General features: G+C 50.7%; 1 protein-coding gene across 1 annotated transcript in view; it reads right to left on the bottom strand.

Annotated features, from left to right (window-relative positions):
• ARID1B (AT-rich interaction domain 1B) overlaps nucleotides 1-19,654 on the bottom strand; it is a 357,127-nt gene that overhangs the window by 25,973 nt on the left and 311,500 nt on the right. Inside the window, exons 9-11 of the mRNA XM_054722446.1 lie at nucleotides 8,905-9,050; nucleotides 3,521-3,630; nucleotides 2,681-2,839 (exon numbers count right to left, since the gene is read on the bottom strand). Of these exons, the coding sequence (XP_054578421.1) occupies nucleotides 2,681-2,839; nucleotides 3,521-3,630; nucleotides 8,905-9,050 (415 nt within the window). The remainder of the gene's footprint in view (nucleotides 1-2,680; nucleotides 2,840-3,520; nucleotides 3,631-8,904; nucleotides 9,051-19,654) is intronic.

Genomic DNA, 19,654 nt, shown 5'->3' with positions numbered 1-19,654 from the left:
GACTCACAGGGTAAGAAAGGTCCAAAAAGTCTGGCACCATCCGAATAAGAGTCAACCGCTGATCAAAACATCCCCAAAAAGCGGGTTTTTGAGCAAGGTGCTCCGGGAACTGGACACTATGTAGTGAGACTGGAGGCTGAGCCGGGACGGCGCCCACACCCAGCATCCCCTCCCTCTCCCGGCCTCGGGGTCTGCTTCCCAAGTGAGAACGTGGGTGTCCGGACAGAGAGAAAGGACACGGAGAAACAGAAGCCTCAGGAAAGAGTACAGGCTTCATCCCGAGGCCCGCAGACCTCGTCCGCCCAGAGGCTGGCTGTGGCGTGGCTTTTGGGTAAGCGTCCTCAGGCCCCTGCCCTCGGCCCTGAGCTCTGCAGAGCGGCCGGCCTTCCCGCCTCCCGTGGCTCCCGCGGCGGGAACCTGTCCCAGCGCACGGAGGCCGGCACACGGCGCGGGGATCGCGGAAAACCACGGCAGGACGTTGCTATGGTGCCGCCCATGGGCTCCTCGCCTAGAACTTAAGTCTCCAAGTACATTTCCCTGTCTCCGGGCAGATTCACATTGCGCAGTCTTTGCCATATGCCTGGTAGTATGTGGATGTGCAATGTTTATTTCATTGTGAATGTTTTGTGACAGCAGTGTTGGTGCCACACACTGTCAAAGCACAGACGTCTCTCCTGTTCAGTCCGCGCAGGGCCTGCTACTAGACGGACTTCCTCAGGGACACTGGTGAGAGCCACGCTAGGCACGAACCAAGCCTCTCTCAGACGGAGCAGGAGAAGATGCCTACACTGCACACGTCAGCAGTGACTGACAGCAGACAGTCTGCGGTCCTCCCTTTCAAGCTCCTCCGGTCTTTCCTGAATTAGCGCCTCACTCAGGAAAGGGCTTTCTCACCCACAGCGATCATCTAACCACCCCCCCCTCCCCGAACTGCAGCCTCTCCATCCGCACTGAGCCCTGGAGCCGGGAGCGGCTTGTACATTCTCAACATGGTGATGGCACAGGAAGAGGTAATGTACACGGAATATTTAGAAAAAAGAGGAAAGTGATACGCAATTTTAAGTATGGTGCATTATAATCAGAAAATTAGGTTAACATTACAGTTTGCTTTTTTTCTTGTATTTATGCAGAAAGTGGGTGTATGCAACTAAGTTAAAAATACAATAAATACCTCAGCCCTTCTTTATAGTTCAGAAATCAACAAGGTGGGATTTTTAAACATAGTCTATCAGTAGTCTTTGTTTTTAATCAATTATTGGTCTTAGTTATTATCTTAAGGTTTTAAAGGTTTTCAGCCTCTAAAATTTTCCCCTCTGAACCAACATGCAAATGATTTGGGAAGGTTTTAATTTGAATTCTACCTGTTAAGTTGAGAGTGTTACTGAGCCAAAAATACTTTTCTTATGATTAAAACAAACAAACAAAACCCAGGGTCGATGATGGGGAAACTCCCTCCATGTTGGCTGCCTTCTGAGACTCAAAGCCAGTAGCGTAGACATCGGCACGAAGGAGCGGCCCCTCCCGCCCATCAGTCCTGCACAGCCCCCCGCACCATTTCTCATTCATCCTGGCTGTCTACACAGAAGGTAGCAGCGGACATCTACCCCTTCTTCCTCTGCAAAGGAAAACGCTGGTTAGGCCGGAGCTCCGGTGACTTCTACAAGCACCTGCTGCCGCCAGCTCTGCACACTCCAGCCCAGCGGCGTGAACCGGCGAGTGGACCGGAGCGGCAGCCTCCTGGGAGCTGACGAGGCTGCCAGGTCCCAGTAGCCTCTCCCACTCGCTGTACTGAGCTGTGCTCTCCCACCCACCCTCTCACAAAAATTAGCGTGTTAATTAAGCCTTCCTGGCGAGTAATTGCATGTTAAGGTTTTTTTTAAAGATCTTTTGAGTCCTTATGTGAATGTAAAATAAAGGTTACTACAGTGCCATTCTTTTTTTTTTTTAATGGCACAGAATTAATTTCTTTAGAAGGAAAAGAAGACTCAATGGCACAAGAACATAAAGGCTAACATCCCTTTATATATACGTCATCACTTTTGTTTTTATGTATCTTATGGAAACCAACACTTAGTTTCAGGATTGTCAGCAGTCTTGTGCAGGATGTAAGTTTTCATCTCACCGACTCTAGCGTAGGCACATCAGTCATCTGAGAGGCGGTCCAGGAGTCCCGTGCCGAGCACTCCCACCACTTCCCGGCTGAGGCCGACAGGGGCGGGAACAGGGCTGACATCTAAGCCATGCCCCGAGCGTAATGCTTCTATTCTCAGGTAGGCAGATGTTTCAGATACAACAAACCTGCCCAAGGCCAAACTTGCCATTTACTCCATGACTGCTCACAGTTCCCACGTACACGAGGAGGGACTCATTTTAACTGCGCTAAGTGCGCAGGGACTCAGTATCGGAACGGTCACCAGGGGGAGGCGTTTGGACCCGTAACACAATCTCGTGCTTGTAGGCGCTTGTTCCAGCAGCGGTTTCATCGACAGAGATCAAATTCTATGATGCACATCAACTATGCTCATTTTGTTACTAATGCAATTATAAAGAACCCCCTTTTATGGATACATTATTGAAGAAAAAGTCTTATAAAACAAGTAAATAAGCAAGCATTAAAGTAGAATTACTTAATTATCCAAAAACCCCGAAAAACAAAAAACAAAAAACCAGAGCCACTTACAGGGCTTGATGGAGTCTTGGGCCAGCCCGGGCTGCTAATGCTATCGCTCTCATCTCCATGAAATGAGGAGATGCTAGCAGAGCTGGGGGACATTGGGGAGGGGACTGGCAGGTTGCCGGGGGTGGGGGGCTGAGAAATACCCTGAGAGCTGTAGCTATCCTGTGGTAGAGGAATAAAAAAAAAAAAAAAAAAAAAGACAAAGGTAGGGCAAACTTTATTTAAAATAACAAAAAGTACATCCAGTTAAACAGACGAACTTTCATATTTATATAAAGACGTACGAACGGACACACAAAAACACACACATAGACGGTATTAAAACAACATTCTTAATTAGTACAATTCGGTGAGTTTGCTGATGCTGTATACGGCCACTAAGCCACCATGCTCACTTCAAGCTCACATGGAATGTTAAGCATGGGTTACCCCTTATGAAAGAAAGAAAGAAAGGAAAAAAAAAGCTGTTCACCTTATTTATCAAATAAGGCAGGAAAGCAAAATATTACATATGTTGCTGTTGCTGAGGCGGCCAAAACAGGAAGCTATAAACTGAAGGCAGAGAAAATGGCTGCAAGAATCAAAACCAGGCAAGATCTTCCTTCTCCCCACCCCAGAGCACTTCTCTCAGGGGTCCTGTCCCGCCACCCCCTCCCACAGCCGAGTTAATGCCGTAGAACTAGTAACTTTCAGATCCACGCCATGACGGGGTGGGGGGAGAAAGGCTACAGACATGTGCACAGTGAAGGCATGCAGAGACCAGACGGAAGCAGTGTGGGCCAGCACCAGCGACGCAAGGACGTGCAGCGTTAGCAGGCAGCCCACCGTGCAGAGAGGAAGTACCTTCGCCTTGCTCTCGGGCTGCGGAGGGCCTTCTTCCTTCCCGTCGGCTTTGAGAGGCAGCGGCAGCTTGGATTCGCCAGGAGACATCATATCTGCAAGACCCATAGATGCTAATCGAAAACAGGAGAAAGAGTTTAGGATTATACATGTGAATCCTCAGGTGGAGCGCCCGCTAACACAAGTTACTGCGTGATGCACGGGGCACCGGACTGTCCCTTGAAGGAAGGAAAGGAAAAGGAAATCGTAACTCAGAACAAACTGTAATTTCTGAAGTCTAAATAGCATGACATTCCGTCAATCCTTTATTTTTTAAAAAAGAAGCAATCATTTACTCAAGATCCAAACCACTGAAAGTCAACTTATAGCAATACTATTTAATAAGCCCAGTCTTTAAATTGCTCATCAGGTGTTGAAAGCAAATGCTGGTTGTGTATGTTTTTTACCTGGTGAATAGAGGATTTAGTGCTTCATTTCCTAAATTCACAGAATCTATAAGTCTGCAAAAATCATTTGACATATTATAGTGTTTCATTCGAAAAGCTTATCTATTGCATGTGGCCTAGTCCCGTGGTCGGCAAACTGCGGCTTGCGAGCCACATGCGGGCTCTTTGGCCCCTTGAGTGTGGCTCTTCCACAAAATACCATGGCCTGGGCAAGTCTATTTTGAAGAATTGGCATTAGAAGAAGTTTAAGTTTAAAAAATGTGGCTCTCAAAAGAAATTTCAATCGTTGTACTGTTGATATTTGGCTCTGTTGACTAATGAGTTTGCCGACCACTGGCCTAGTCTATAATAATGGAAGACAATCGTAACAGATGACTTCAAAGACAATGATCAAAAGTAGTAAGTTCTGAAGGAAAGAATCTAATTATTTTGCATGGGCTGGCTTCCTTCCGGCCTGGTGCACTGCGCACATCTGTCAGCCCTGGGCAGAGCTCAGGCACCCAGGGCCGACACCCACACAGCTCCAGGGTCAACCTGATGATCCCAGGCAAAACTCATTTTCTCTTTCCTGGCTCAGAAATTCAATCAAATTCATCTATGCTTTAGAATGAAAGGGTTACCAAAGAACAACTGATTTATACACATTTATTGCAAATACCAACAGACATTGTCAAGTGAAAAGCAGAGTTTGAATTTCTTTTTGAAGGAAGAGCGAGGCCACAGTGGGAATGAGTGTAGGTGCCGGGAGTGACAGTGAGCTCCTGCAGGCCCCACTGAGAGACCATCTGCACTGCACGGGCTGCAGGTGCGACACCACACACGTGCGAGGAGTCGGAGGAGAGGGAGGCGGCGGAGGAAGAGGGAGCGCACTGTGAGCCTTAGAAGCGAGCTAAGACCAGGGAACATTCCTGTTTCAAAGCGAGTCAGGCCTGAGGTTTTCGGGACAGGACCCACTTTACATCCCGCGAACGGGGCTGGCTCCAGCGAGGAGTGTACGCGGAGCACGAGGTGCCAAGCGGCACAAAGAGAAAGGAAGCTGCAGAAAAGGCTCCACAGATTGCCCGCTACACAACGATTACCGCACACATTCGCGTATTACTATGTTTTAGAAAATCATTAGTTTTAATTACAGCAGAGAGAGGAGAGCAGGGCTCTGGCGAATTAGCTGGCAAGCTCTGTGCCGCTCATTTGCTAATATCGTTAGCATCGCTGCCGGCTGGCACCAGAGGTCCTGCCAAAAGAGCCCACCCTGCCACGAGCCGCCAGCTCCCATGGGCGCCCCCCGGTGCACGCCGGTGCCGCTTCCACTGCTGGCTTTTCAGGGCCCACGTGCAGGCCGTCAGCCTGAAGTCACCATCACACACACAAATCGTAATTGGGATGCTTTTCTTTTTCTTTTTTTCAAATTACTTTCAATACTTAGACTTTAAGAACTGGAACAAAAAGCTTTTTCAAGTGATGCAGCTGCAGAGAAGAATCTATTGGGATCAGCTAAAAATGCTGTTATTTTTGTGAATGTGTGAAACCTCAAAACAGCAGCTGAGCACGGAGAAGTCCGCCTCGCTGCTCCGGGTGGCTTCACCTTGGGGTCTAGCAAGACAGGAATTGGCAAATCTGCGCATCGAGAAAGACCCCTTTGGAGAGCGGGAGGGGAAAGCAGGACGAGCGTGGGAAGAGGCCCCCGTCCTGCCAGCTCCTCGCAGAGTGGCTCAGAGGAGCGACAGCACGCAGTTCCCGAGGGAGCGGCCAAGTCACGGACACGCGGCGGCCAGGCCCTGCTTCTCCAATGGCTACGACAGTCCTGTCAGCACTTGTAACACATTATGCGAAATATTTAAAAAAAATAAAAAGTAATAATATCCTTCTTCATGCATTCAATGTGTAAATGTACACAGAAGCAATGTGGAAGTGTAGGGAACTAGGTCAATATGTATTATGACAATTAATGATAATAACTTCACTGATTTAAAAATCAGTCTTAGATGAATATAAGCATATATATTGACTTGAAATTCTCCAAACTTCTTCATTTAAAATAGAAAAAATATTATATATTTTAAAATGAGCATTTGGGTCACACAAATAAGAAAACTGTCAAAGATTGCGTGGCTTTATTATTTTGAGGCACATAAGGACTTAGAGTAGTTTTGTTTAGTGCTCCTGCCTTACAATGTAAATTTTATCCTTCCAGGTCTTTCTTTACGGTGGCTTTTTCCATCCTTTTTTGAAATGCTTATTTTGACTTCTTAGCAGAATTCGCAGGGAATCGTGCACCAAGCCCCCCTCTCCCAGGGCAAAGGGACTCGAGGGCACCATTTCTTCCCCTTTCCGAGGAGAGACCACCACCACAGGCACGTGGTAAATCAGGCCCTGCCCCCCCGCCCCCCCGCTCCAAAGGGCAGCAGAGGCCGGTGCGGATGCAGAGTCTGTAGACACCGCACGCGCTCCCCTCCGGCTTCGCCCGCGAAAGAAGAGCCAGAATGACTCTAAGAGCCGGTGCGGGCAAGGTCCCACGGCAGCTGTTTCCCCCGGGACTTAAAATATTCCAGAGAACAGAGAACACGTGTGAGCAAAAGTGACCTCAACGTTCTTCCTCTCCCACTTCCTCCTCAGGCTCCTTCCGAGGCTGCGCACCACTCCCAGAGGAAACGGCCAGAAATGCACCCACTTTTCTCTTCGTGGTAAACAACATAGCATACTCTGCAAACGTCTCGTTCCTTGTTTTTGAAAACACAAAGGGGCCTATCTATGTGCACACACCTGTGATATTCCTGACTGTGTCTATATGTAGCAACGATATAAAGAACACGATGGACACCACAGAGTGTCTGAGGAAAGCGCACTCCTCTGTCTAGTTCAGCATGGCCCGGGCACCCCAGGACCCCCGATGCTGATGCGCCTCCACATGGGCCGAGCAGGTGAGAGGCAGGACCCACCATGTCCACCACAGCCCGCTCCACCCGAGCTGGCCCACGGGACCATCAACCTGAGCAAACCCAGCATGTGAGCCAGCATCACTCCCAGGAAATCAGCCCATCGCCGTGCCCACTGCCCCTGCCCATCGCCGTGCCCACTGCCCTGCCCACTGCCCCTGCCCGGCCCGTCTCTGGGAAAGCTGAGTGAGCACCTTCACACCTAACGCTCCCAGGAGCTCCCTGCCCGGGCCTGCCGTCCACTCCCCCGGAGCCAGCCCCACGTCCCGCAGACATGCGTGGGCCCTCACCACATGCCAGCAAACGCTGAGTCGTCACTATTCCTTGGATGTGCGGCATTATTACTTTCTATCAGGTAGCATTTGACTTAATAAAGCTGAAATAAAATCACATAAATGTGTAAAAAATTTTGATGAATGTTTAAATTATTAAAAATTCAATATTTCAAAATGCACAATGCAATAAAAAGTATATATACTACTAGTCCGTACGAAAGCCTGTGAGGATAAATGGCCTTTCACGGAACAGATTACCTTTGTATGAAATAACAAATAACTGAATTATCTGAATAGTGTAAAAACCCCTCTCTGTGAATCTCCGTGAAATTGGTTATTCCTTAGGAATACATAAATCTTCTCGGGCAGGCCACGGTGCCATCTGTTTGTTGTTGGTTATTTTTGTGGCCCTGGAGTCCAAAGAAAAAGGGAAAAATGAGTATTGCTAATAGTAGATGAGAATTTATTGTGTAGATTCAATGCTCTGAGGTAATTTTATTTCAGCAAGCCAGACAAAACCCATAATGCCACAACCCAGCGTCCCTATTACCTGGGACAGCGGGGAAGCTTCTGGCTAACAGGCTGCTCAGAGCTGTGCCCTGGGCACCGCCGATGTGAAAGCCCCACCTCAGGGGTGAGGGACGGCCTGGCCTCCCCCCTCCCCCCCCCCCAGGAAGGCCTGTTCTGTTTATGTACAAACTTTCACGTTCACCCGCAGTTCCCACTGTGTCCTCTTCCGAACCCGTTCAAAGGGGGGCAGTCAGGGGAAGGCTGTACCAATCCGGCCCTAGACACCAGGACTGGCTCCGGCACGATGGGCCGCCTGCCAGACAAGCAACAGCTCCGGGCGCCGGCAGAGACGCGGCGGAGACGCGGCGGGAAGGCAGCGCAGGCAGAGGCACGAAGCGGTCGTGGGGGACACCACCTCTGGCTCCCCTGCGCTCTCCTGTCAGCGTGGAGCACTCGGCCCGGCCGCCACTGCAGCCTCAGTCACTCCACGAGGCTCCCACCCGGGGGGGGGGGGGGGGGGGGTAGGGGGGGGAGAACGCAACGGGCCCGTGAGCTGCACAGCGTTCCTCAGCGCGAGGCCCGCACTCGGCTCGCTGGGGGAGCAGGAGGCCTGCAGGGCGGCTCGGGGCCGGAGGAGCCTGAGAACAGGGGTATCTGCCCAGGTTTGGGCATTCTAGCCGTTTCGCAATCCGCTTCCCGCACTAATCAGATGGGATTTGCTAAGAAAGCAGTTGAGGTCATAAAGTGGGTTTAAAAATGTAAACATACTGAAAATACTAAAACAGTTCTTTAACCAAGTATCTAACTTCTCAACAATCTGCAAAGAGCACTCTCCCATGCACACATTTAAGGTGAGCTTCCCGAAGGAAAAGGGACCCCACTCTGCCCAGTCATTTCCTCTGAAGCAGGACGTTCACATCTGCCCACCACCATCCGGTGAGAACAGACAGTGTGGGCCCCCATACTCCCAGGATGCCCTCCCCCCAAAGAGCTTAGTGTGTATGTTCAGCAGCACTCTCCAATGACATTGAACTACGTCCACATAATTTATAGGACATGTAATCCTCAAGCCTTAAAACTGTCAAGCAGACTGAGCAGGTTTCCAAGAAGCAGAGAGCAGTGTTTTCCCCACTTCACCGCAAGACGGAGGCTGGAGCAGGCCAGGTGCCCCGCGTGCGGCCTAGGCGAGGGGGAGGGCGGCCGCGGGCCGGCGCCAAGGTTACCTGTGGAGCTGTTCACCATGTTGGGCGTCATGCTGTAGGGCGGCGCCTGCGTGTTCATCAGCCCCGAGCTGTTGTTCATGGGCTGGCTGTAGGGAGAGCTGGAAGCCATGAGTCCGCTCTGGTTCATGCCCGGGAAGCTGCCTTGCCTGTGCGGAGAGAAAGCACACGCATCTGTATACTGAGCACGCTCGGGCAGCGCTTGCCCTGGTGGCCATTCCTCAGGGTGCATCTATGCGAGGGGCGGGCTAGTATGTTTCATGTTTGCTTAAAGTCATGTATTTTCTGGAGAGAGGCTGAACTCTATTGCTAAGTAGTTATTTCTAAAAATAACTAAATTTCCAAAAATTCTACCTAAAATTCCAAATCATAAACTTCACAAATAAATTGTACATTTTTAAGCTTGTCAAGATTTATATAGGGATTATAGAAGCAAGAAAGGGGGAACTTGAAATAATAACAGGAATTACAAAAGCAAGCAAAATTAACTACCATTTTAAAAGAGCTGACTCTTTATGAACATAACTTAATATCCTCCCATCAAAAACCGGAAGTCAAGAAATGCAAAACAGATGAGCAGGGTGGGAGGGTTATTTAAAAAGAAATCCCTTGACCTAAATTTTCTGATCTACTGACTATGAGAGCGAGCATTTCCAAAATCCCTTCTACCTTCTTGACATTCTGAAATCCGGGGCTGTTAGCCACACCCAGGCTCCTGCATCAGAGCCACAGTGAACGGCCGACTCCCTCGTCCCGCGGGGTTCCAGCGGCTGGAGACTTTGGGAGCCCCGCCTGGCTGTCCGTGTCCCTCCCAGGCTCCGGTCCTGAGGCCACCCTCCCCGCAGCACGCGGATTCATGAACTTATCTTTTGGTGACTTAGTTTGGTTAGTTTTGTGTCTACACTCTGAGACACACTCTTCACTCCTGCAGAGTGCAAGGGGTACTGTTTGATCAAAGGAGGCGAATGCACTTCTCTAACTGCAGGTAATGGGGAGCGAGCGAGGGGAGGGTTTAGCAGCAAGATGGTTTAATTTCCCAGGAAAATTACTGCAAAGAAGATGATAGCACTATGGCAAAATCTTTTTTTTTGTTTTTCCTGGTTTGTGGTGTTTATTTTTTTTAAATAAATCTTTATTGTTCAGATTATTACAATTGTTCCTCTTTTTTCCCCCATAGCTCCCCTCCACCCGGTTCCCACCCCACCCTCTGCCCTTACCTCCCCCACACTGTCCTCATCCATAGGTGTACGGTTTTGTCCAGTCTCTTCCTGCACCCCCCTTACCCCTTTCCCCCCGAGAATTGTCAGTCAACTCCCTTTCTATGCCCCTGATTCCATTATATTCACCAGTTTATTCTGTTCATCAGATTTTTATTCACTTGATTTTTAGATTCACTTGTTGATAGATATGTATTTGTTGTTCATAATTTTTATCTTTACCTTTTCTTCTTCTTCCTCTTCTTAAAGAATACCTTTCAGCACTTCATATAATACTGGTTTGGCGGTGATGAACTCCTTTAGCTTTTTCTTGTCTGTGAAGCTCTTTATCTGACCTTCAATTCTGAATGATAGCTTTGCTGGGTAGAGTAATCTTGGTTGTAGGTTCTTGCTATTCATCACTTTGAATATTTCTTGCCACTCCCTTCTGGCCTGCATAGTTTCTGTTGAGAAATCAGCTGACAATCGTATGGGTGCTCACTTGTAAGTAACTAACTGTTTTTCTCTTGCTGCTTTTAATATTCTCTCTTTGTCTTTTGCTCTTGGCATTTTAATTATGATGTGTCTTGGTGTGGTTCTCTTTGGATTCCTCTTGTTTGGGGTTCTCTGCGCTTCCTGGACTTATAAGTCTATTTCTTTCACCAGGTGGGGGAAGTTTTCTGTCATTATTTCTTCAAATAGGTTTTCAGTATCTTGTTCTCTCTCTTCTTCTGGCACCTCCATAATTTGGATGTTGGTATGCTTGAAGTTGTCCCAGAGGCTCCTTACACTATCTTCATATTTTTGGATTTTCTTTTTTCTTTTCTGGTTGGGTGTTTTTTGCTTCTTTGTATTTCAAATCTTTGACTTGATTCTTGAGGTCCTCTAGTCTGCTGTTGGATCTCTGTATATTATTTTTTATTTCAGTCAGTGTATGCTTAATTTCTAGTTGGTCCTTTTTCATATCCTCGAGGGTCTCACTAAATTTATCGGCCTTTTCTAGAAAATTCTTGAAAAACCTTTTAACTGTGGTTTTGAACTCTATATCCAGTCGTTTGCTTTCCTCCATTTCTTTCATTTGTGATGTTTCTTTGTTTCCACATTTTCGCTGCTTCCCTGTGTTGATAGAGTGGCTTTGTGTGGTAGGTGTCCTATAGGGCCCAGTGGCTCAGCCTCCCCAGTTACCTGAGGTGGACACTCTTGGTGCACCCCTTTGTGGGCTGTGTGCACAGTCTTGTTGTAGTTAAGCCTTGATTGTTGTTGGTATCACTAGGAGGAATTGACCTCCAGGCCAATTGGCTGTGAGGATCAGCTGTGTCTACGATGGGAGAACTTCTGTGCTGGAGACACCCTTATGAGACAAGACTGCAAAAGCCTCTGTGCTCAGCTTGGATGGGGTGGAATCTCAGGGCGGAGCAGACAACAATGGCTTCCCATCAGCCCTGCCCTAAGAGGCCCCTGGGTCTCAGTGTCCCTTGGTAATTGCTGTAAGCACCTCTGAGAGAAAGCCGCCCTCGAGTTTAGCCTGCTGCCAGACAGTCCAGTTTCTCCCTGAATGAGTCTGGGTCCCCAGAGTCTCGCCCGGAACTGGAGTTCAGAACAGTCGGGAGCTTTTGTCTCCCTCCCGATTGAGAAAGCCAGCCACGTACTCAGTTGCCAGCCCTCTCCACGCGTGCACCTCTGTACCTCTGCCTTCTGCAGCTCCTCTGAGTCTCAGTTTGCTTTTCTCTTTCCTTCTAGTTGTAGAATTTCCACTCAGCCAGCTTTCCTGTGGTTCTGGATGATGTCCGTTTTGTCTTTTAGTTGTAGTTTTAAAATTGTTGTGCGAGGCAGCAGTTTAGGTGTTTACCTATGCCGCCATCTTGGTTTCTCCTCTGTGGAATTGCCACAGTTCTCCCTGTGGCAAAATCTTTAAAAGACTCCACATTGTAGTCAAGCTTTTCTTTATACGGTAGCTTTAAAAAATTTGGCCATTAATTTTTTAAATGTACTATTCTCTTAGTGTAGCTATTTTCAGTCTGCACTTGCCCTTTTTCAATCATAACAAGATGATGAACGTAGATATTACAGAGGTTTTAAAAAATACCTTTAAAATAACAAAAAAATGAAAGCTGTAAATGTCTGTGCTGGATGCCGGTTGCTGTTGCAACGTCCTCGATGAACCCAGGCCGGCAGCTTTTGAGGGTCTGGTTAAACAGCACGGGTTGTGACTGTCACTGGACGGCTTCCGCTGATCCTAGGATCTGGGGACAAATCGCACTGGCTCTCTGGGCCTCAGTTTCTACATACAAACACGGAGGGACTGACAATGACTTTAACATGAATACTTTGTGAAGTACATGCAAATATGCATACCATGTTTTCTGGGCACTTTGCACATTTAATTTTTTAAATTCCTGGAGGAAGGTGGGTGGAATTATGCTCACATGCACAGAAAGAATCGGAGACGTTAAAAAACCTGCCTAAAGACACACAGCTAGTAAGTGGTAGAACTCCCCACGCCTGCTGCTAGGCGGGTGGCCCACTCAGTCTCCCAAGGCCTCTGACACTGCTAACACTTAGGAGACAAGTGCAATGCCACACGGCGGCCTCCTGGAGAACTTTCTATTTGTCTAGCGGACTCATCTGTGGTTGGAGAAAGCTACACCAGAATGGCGCTCTTCTCTGGGCCTCCTAGGGGCACCCTTCGGCGGGGTGGCCACCGTGGGAGGTGGCGGAGGTAAACAAACAGCCCCGTGGACGCTGCTTCCGGGAAGGAGTCTGTCCTGTGTGCCGCAGCCTCTGGGTGCCCCGGCAGAGAAGCCGCAGAGGGAAGTGCGTCTCCCCAGGAACGCAGGGCACTTGGCCACCTGTCTCGCTGCGGGGAGAGCCAGTCTTCCGTCACCGCAGATGAAATCCTCCTCACTGTGGTTTTGGAAATGACTGCCAAGACTCTTGGTCATTCTGAGCAAGCAGGATGGGCTTCCCACTAAACAAGAGCTTGCTAGGCATCCCGTCGAGCTTGGGAAACTGAGACGTGTTTTGTGCAGGAGACAAGGTGGCGGCCTCGGTGACTAGGCCGAGCTCTCCAACTCGGGGCCAACTCTGTGGCCACGACGACAAGCTTTCTTAAGTGGTGGGGCTGGCCACCGTCACCAGGACCCCGGCAACCTCGGAAGTCGGTCCCCCTCCAGGGACAGCGCTCACCACCCCTTCAGTCCTCGGCAACGTCCGAGTGTCCAAACGGAGTGAGGGTGAACAAGGCACTCACCAGACGCTTCCTCTTTGCAAAGGAAACAGGAGCAGGCAAAACACACCTAACCAGGCAAAAATACAAGCTGAGACGAGGGAAACACTCCCTGTCAAACCTAACCCGGGACTCGGGGCTCGGGAACCACTGGGCTGCTTCCAGGGCCGATGGGAACAGAAGGTTTTGTCCCAGTTGCTGCTGCCTGATGCCACAGATCCTAACCTGCAGCGAGCGCCCAAACTGCCCGGGAGGGGATTTGTTCACCGGTGAGAAATAACGTTTTGTGGTGATTATGCCCGAAGGCGGGTACAGGGCTGCGCGCTGGGGAAAGGACTGCTGGGCGGCGCTCACAAACCACAGGTGCTGACCACGGGCCTGCGCTCCCGGCAGCCGGTGTCCATACAGCCAGGCACCCCCTCTACCTGTCCACGTCCACGTGTGGCGTGGGGGGCTGTCATCTGAACACGCAGACCTGCAGAATAGCCACAACTGCGTTTACACCGGCTTTCGGGTGGGATGAGATGCTAGGGTTGAGGCGCCGTCGTCCAAGGACAAACCAGGTGACTAGGCCGTGGGCTGCAGACGCACCTCCTGGAAGCGCCCGCGTCCTGCTCCTCAGCCCACGGCACGAGTAACCTTCCACCGGTTCTCCCTCAGTCACTCCGGAGAGCGCTCAGACCTCACACGTTCACCTGCCAACCATGGCCTGGTTTGGGGAAAAGCCAGAGGCAAACACGTTTTAAAGAGACGGTTGCCAGCGGTCCACGTGGAAGGCGAATACTGCTCTCACTGGGGCTGGAATCCGGAAGCTGAAAACATTAAGTGAAACCATCTAAATATCGTGTGTTTTTTAAAATATATTTTTATTGATTTCAGAGAGGAAGTGAGAGGGAGAGAGAGAGAGACATCAATGATGAGAATCATTAATCGGCTGCCTCCTGCACGCCCCCTACTGGGGATCGAGCCTGCAAGCCAAGCATGTGCCCTTGACTAGAATCGAACCCGGGACCCTTCAGTCCACAGGCCGACACTCTATCCACTGAGCCAAACCAGCTAGGCTAAATATGTTGTTTTTAAGTCGATTAGAATCAAATGTAAACGTAACAGGCTGCACATGATTGTGGTGCTTTCAAGGAAGTGTGCAGGCCACATGGTCTCAGCATCACCAGCGGTGACACAGGGAAGTGAGGACTCGCCTGGAAAAGACCAGATTCTGGTACAGCTCCTTGGAGAAGAGCAGGGACAGACAGAAGTGCTTTGGAAACAAACACTACAGGAGTGAAGCCACTTTATTTAAATCCAGAGGCAAAGACACACGGAGAGAGGTTTCACTCCGAACTGTTCTAGCGTATCCATCGAAAACAGGACTCGAGGTTCGTTCCGAATGAACAGAGAGCAGCGCCTGCTCAGCCCACATCGTTGCTGTCCATGTGACTGTCCCTAGCGATGCGGTTTGAGTTCTGGGGCCGGAAAGGCATGAGCCAGGCAAACACGGACTTTGGGGCCCTCCTTCACTCAGACCTAAGGGCTCCCACACCAGGAGCTCCAACGTGGAAAGTCCACTCCAGCCCCGTGTTCGTGGAGACAGCGACTGTCCACGCACATCACAGCAGCCCCACCCTACAGCTTCCATCGACACAACCATGTTCCCCTGTCCGCTCCACCGCGAAACGGGCCTCCCGTCACCCACACCGTGCCTCTTCCTAAGTGGCACTTGGACGCCTCCAGTTGAGGTTATTTTATTTTATTTTTTTTTATAAGGAATGTCAAGTTTTTTTTTTTTTTTTTTTAGATTTTATTGATTTTTTACAGAGAGGAAGAGAGAGGGATAGAGAGTTAGAAACATCGATGAGAGAGAATCATCGATCAGCTGCCTCTTGCACACCCCCTACTGGGGATGTGCCCGCAACCAAGGTACATGCCCTTGACCGGAATCGAACCCGGGACCCTTGAGTCCGCAGGCCGACGCTCTATCCACTGAGCCAAACCGGTTTCGGCCAGTTGAGGTTATTTTTAATCGGATATCTGAGAAGGGAAAACCACTCCCTACGTCTCCAAAGCAACACAGTGGAGAGAAAAGCAGCTGCCCCAGCGGCCCCCCTCCGTGCGGCTAGCCCCTCCGCACTGTGAACAGAGGCGCTCGCGGCTCTGGTGGCAAAGCCATCTCGGCACCTCCGCCTCCGGTGCTGTGCGAGGAATCCACCCCGAAGGCCGTGCTTCCTATCGCCAACCAAAGACCGAGATCAGGATGCCCGCGAGTCCCGACTGCAGAGGCCTGTGAAAACACACAGCCCCGTGCTATTTAAAACACTATCACCCCCTTCCCTCAGGGAGGCATGCTGGAAAGAACTAGATCCATCAGAAACACCTCCGATCGAGCTGACAGTTCCCATCACTGGTTCAAGACGGGTGTTTAGGAGAGCGGGGGGGAGGGAGGGCAAAGGGCACAGTAGTCGCCCAAACCACCAACCAAGCACACTGAGCTACCGGAGAGTGAGCGCCAGGGCCCCGCTGTGGGTAAGGGCCTCAGGTGCTGGGGAGCTCCCTGAGGAAGGCACGCGAGACCTGAGGGGTCCACCCAGGGGTCCGCGGGGAGCCCACAGGTGGGAAGGACAGGAGGGCCACATCACGCAAGGCTGGGGTTCCGTAAGGTTTGGGCTGCACCCTAACAGACTAGAAGGTTGTGAGCAGGAGAAAGGGCAAGAAGGAACGTGCATTTCAAAGGCGCTGTTTGCTCTGTGACTGTGGATGGAGGACGCCGGTGGGGGGGGGGGGGCGCGGGGAAGGGATGGAGGGCTGATGGGTTGTGTGGCTCTGACAGTCTAGGTAGGAGAGGACGGTGCCGGGACCCAGGCGTGGGGCAGGAGAGGGCTACGTGAGATCGGGAGGGGACAGGACTGGGTGATGAATGACAAGAGGGCACCGCCGTGTCCCCTGGGTGGCGGCGTGCACAGAGGCTGGATCGCGGGGCGTCACGGACTGCTGACAGGCTCGGAGACCACACGTCTGGCTCGGGCACAGCGCCTCTGAGCTTCCGGAGGGAAGGCCGGGACACGGATGGAAACACCAGCCTGGAAAGGGGGTCCTTTCGTTCCTCCTCGCTGCCTGGGGAATGCCCTCCCAGCACTTGGAGTCTTTCTCTAAGGTCCTCCCTGGCTGTGAACGTGACCTCCCCTCCAGACAGCCTGTTCCCTGAAGGGAAGCTGATGGGTGCGATGCCAGCACCAAAGCCACAGCCATCAGTGGTTTTCCAGCTGTGGATCGGTACCCCCGGCCCGGTGGTAACTGCCTCTGCACAGGTCAGTTTCCTTTCCCCTTAGAGAAAGGGCCAAGGGAATGCTCTTCACAGCTCCACGACGGAGACGGCCAGGGCACGGGCAGGGTACCTCTGCCAGCACCTTCTCCAGATGGGTCTCCAGCGAGTGATGGGCGGTCACTCTGAGCAGAACGTCTCCTGGCCCTTTTGCCATAGGGCTCTGTAAGGGGCGGTGCCCACAGGCCTCTGTGAGGGGCGGTGCCCACAGGCCTCTGTGAGGGGCGGTGCCCACAGGCCTCTGTGAGGGGCGGTGCCCACAGGGCTCTGTGAGGGGCGGTGCCCACAGGCCTCTGTGAGGGGCGGTGCCCACAGGGGGGACGGTGCCCACAGGCCTCTGTGAGGGGACGGTGCCCACAGGGCCCTGTGAGGGGCGGTGCCCACAGGGCTCTGTAAGGGGCGGTGCCCGCAGGCCTCTGTAAGGGGCGGTGCCCACAGGGCTCTGTGAGGGGCGGTGCCCACAGGCCTCTGTAAGGGGCGGTGCCCACAGGCCTCTGTAAGGGGCGGTGCCCACAGGGCCCTGTAAGGGGCGGTGCCCACAGGGGGGACGGTGCCCACAGGCCTCTGTGAGGGGCGGTGCCCACAGGCCTCTGTGAGGGGCGGTGCCCACAGGCCTCTGTGAGGGGCGGTGCCCACAGGGCTCTGTGAGGGGCGGTGCCCACAGGCCTCTGTAAGGGGCGGTGCCCACAGGCCTCTGTGAGGGGCGGTGCCCACAGGCCTCTGTGAGGGACGGTGCCCACAGGCCTCTGTGAGGGGCGGTGCCCACAGGCCTCTGTGAGGGACGGTGCCCACAGGCCTCTGTGAGGGGCGGTGCCCACAGGGGGGACGGTGCCCACAGGCCTCTGTGAGGGACGGTGCCCACAGGCCTCTGTGAGGGGCGGTGCCCACAGGGCTCTGTGAGGGGCGGTGCCCACAGGGGGGACGGTGCCCACAGGCCTCTGTGAGGGGCGGTGCCCACAGCCTCTCTGTGTCTGAAGCTTTCCTGCTGGCTGTCTCCATTCCTGCCCCTGCACCTGCTGACCTAACGCGGCCAGGCACGGAGGAAGCTGCATATGCCCCCCTGGGGAACTTTGTATAGTTGGTCACGACCTTGGGTTTGAGAACTATTTCCTTCCCACCAGCACGCACTCTCCTTTCCACAGACTCAGTCTCTGAAGTGTCCCATGTACTGAGCATTGTGACTATCCTCTTGTCTTTCCCCGAAAGAAGCATTACATTTTCATCCCTGAAAGCCACCATCTCTCCTTTCATTAGCTTTGGATGTTTGATAACAGGTGGATTATCTTTCCTATTGGGCATTATTGTCCCTGTCAAGTGTGTTTTTTCCTTGAACAATTCCTTTGCAAGAGTGACACTAGTGTAATACCTGTCAGTGAAGAAATGATAACCTTGAGAACCAGGTACTGAGTTCTTCAATCTTTCATGAAGCTCTAAAACTATTCTGCTAGTAAAAGGGGGATCAGGTCTCACCAACGTTTCAGATGTTATTCCTCCATAATAAGGGACAAATGAATGTACGTAACCACATTTTGAATCTGAGAGGACATATAAACGAATACCCCATTTGTTGGCTTTTTAGGATTATAAGTGATGAAGTGTATCTTTCCCTTGAAACCAACAACAGCCTCATCAACAGCAATCTCTCTTCCAGGACAGAATCGCTCCCTAAATTTCATTTCAAGGTATGACAAGAAGCAGTTTACCTTCTCGGTTCTTGTTCTCCAATCTTTACTTGACTTTTGGTCGTTTTTCAAGTGTAACATCCAAAATATTTGCAAGAACCTTTCTCTTTTGAAAACAGATAAAAAAAATGGTATATGAGACTCAAAATCCATGGACCAATAACTCTGCAAGTTGGGGTGAATCAATACACCCATATTTAGTATTACACCAAGAAAAGCCTTCATTTCCTCTATCATCACATCTTTCCAATTATTCCAAGTGGATCGCTGGGATAGTTCTTTCTGGCTAATTTTATGCCTAGCATACTCATTTGTCTCATCCGTTATATTTTTTATCAACGTCTCAGTAAAAAACAACTGAAAAAAGGCTATTGGTGTGGCACATCCAGAAGGAACTTGAGGTCCAACATGTAACTGACCAGTGGAGAAAGGGATTCTGCTCGGCTCTTTGTCATTCACAGATGTAGATGTCCACTTTTCTTTTTCCTGTTTTCCTCTAGAAACGTAACTTTCACTGGGTCTAATACCCGAATTCTCAATGATATCACCTATATCTCCATCACTCTCACTCGAATAAACAATTGTGCGTCTTCGTTTTGCCTTTATGAATTCAATGTCACTGTCACTGTCAGTACTTTCAGCCAGATCTTTGGGCAAAGCAAGGGACTTTTTCCTTTCTGTAGTTCCACTAGGACCAGCGATTTGTTCATCATCTCCACTCGCATCCTCGGAGAACTCACTTTCGTCACTATTACATTTTTCACTTTTTTCTTCGTTTTCGAAGTAAAATTCATCATCGCTGCTTTCTATGTCTTTGGAAAACTTATCCATCCTGAGGAGGGGAAATTCACTCAGAACGTGCGACTGCTAGGGGGCAAACCAATCACCCAACTAAACCCTGTGTCATGACAACATCTGTGATATGCTAATAGAAACCTAAACAAACCTAGCAGACGGAAAGATAAGGAAGGTTCTTTACCAAGGGAAGATGATGCAAGCTCAAAAAGGCATGATGCCACGACTCATGCCTTGGACCCTCCTACTCAAGATTGCTGCCTATGCAAAAGATAAGCTTAGGTGGTGGCATCAGTTGAGACGGCATTTAGATTTTACTTGTCCTTTCATGCTAATGAAAACAAGGAAAGATACTGGAAAAATAGACAAAAGTCCCCCTTCCCCCCGCGGTGAAACTACGTGTCGAGTGTGGCTCGACATACGAGCTGCTACCGATGCTAACCGTGTCGAGTCACACTCGACATCTGAGTGCAAAAGGTTAAACATGCCTTTTCGGAGTAAAAAGTCTATCAGTGTGTGGGGGCGGGGAAGAGTCCTG

The sequence above is a fragment of the Eptesicus fuscus genome, chromosome 10 (genome assembly GCF_027574615.1).
Source record: "Eptesicus fuscus isolate TK198812 chromosome 10, DD_ASM_mEF_20220401, whole genome shotgun sequence".
Taxonomy (NCBI): domain Eukaryota; kingdom Metazoa; phylum Chordata; class Mammalia; order Chiroptera; family Vespertilionidae; genus Eptesicus; species Eptesicus fuscus.
Note: the sequence above shows the minus strand (reverse complement) of the source record. Positions and strands in the feature narration are given on the sequence as shown.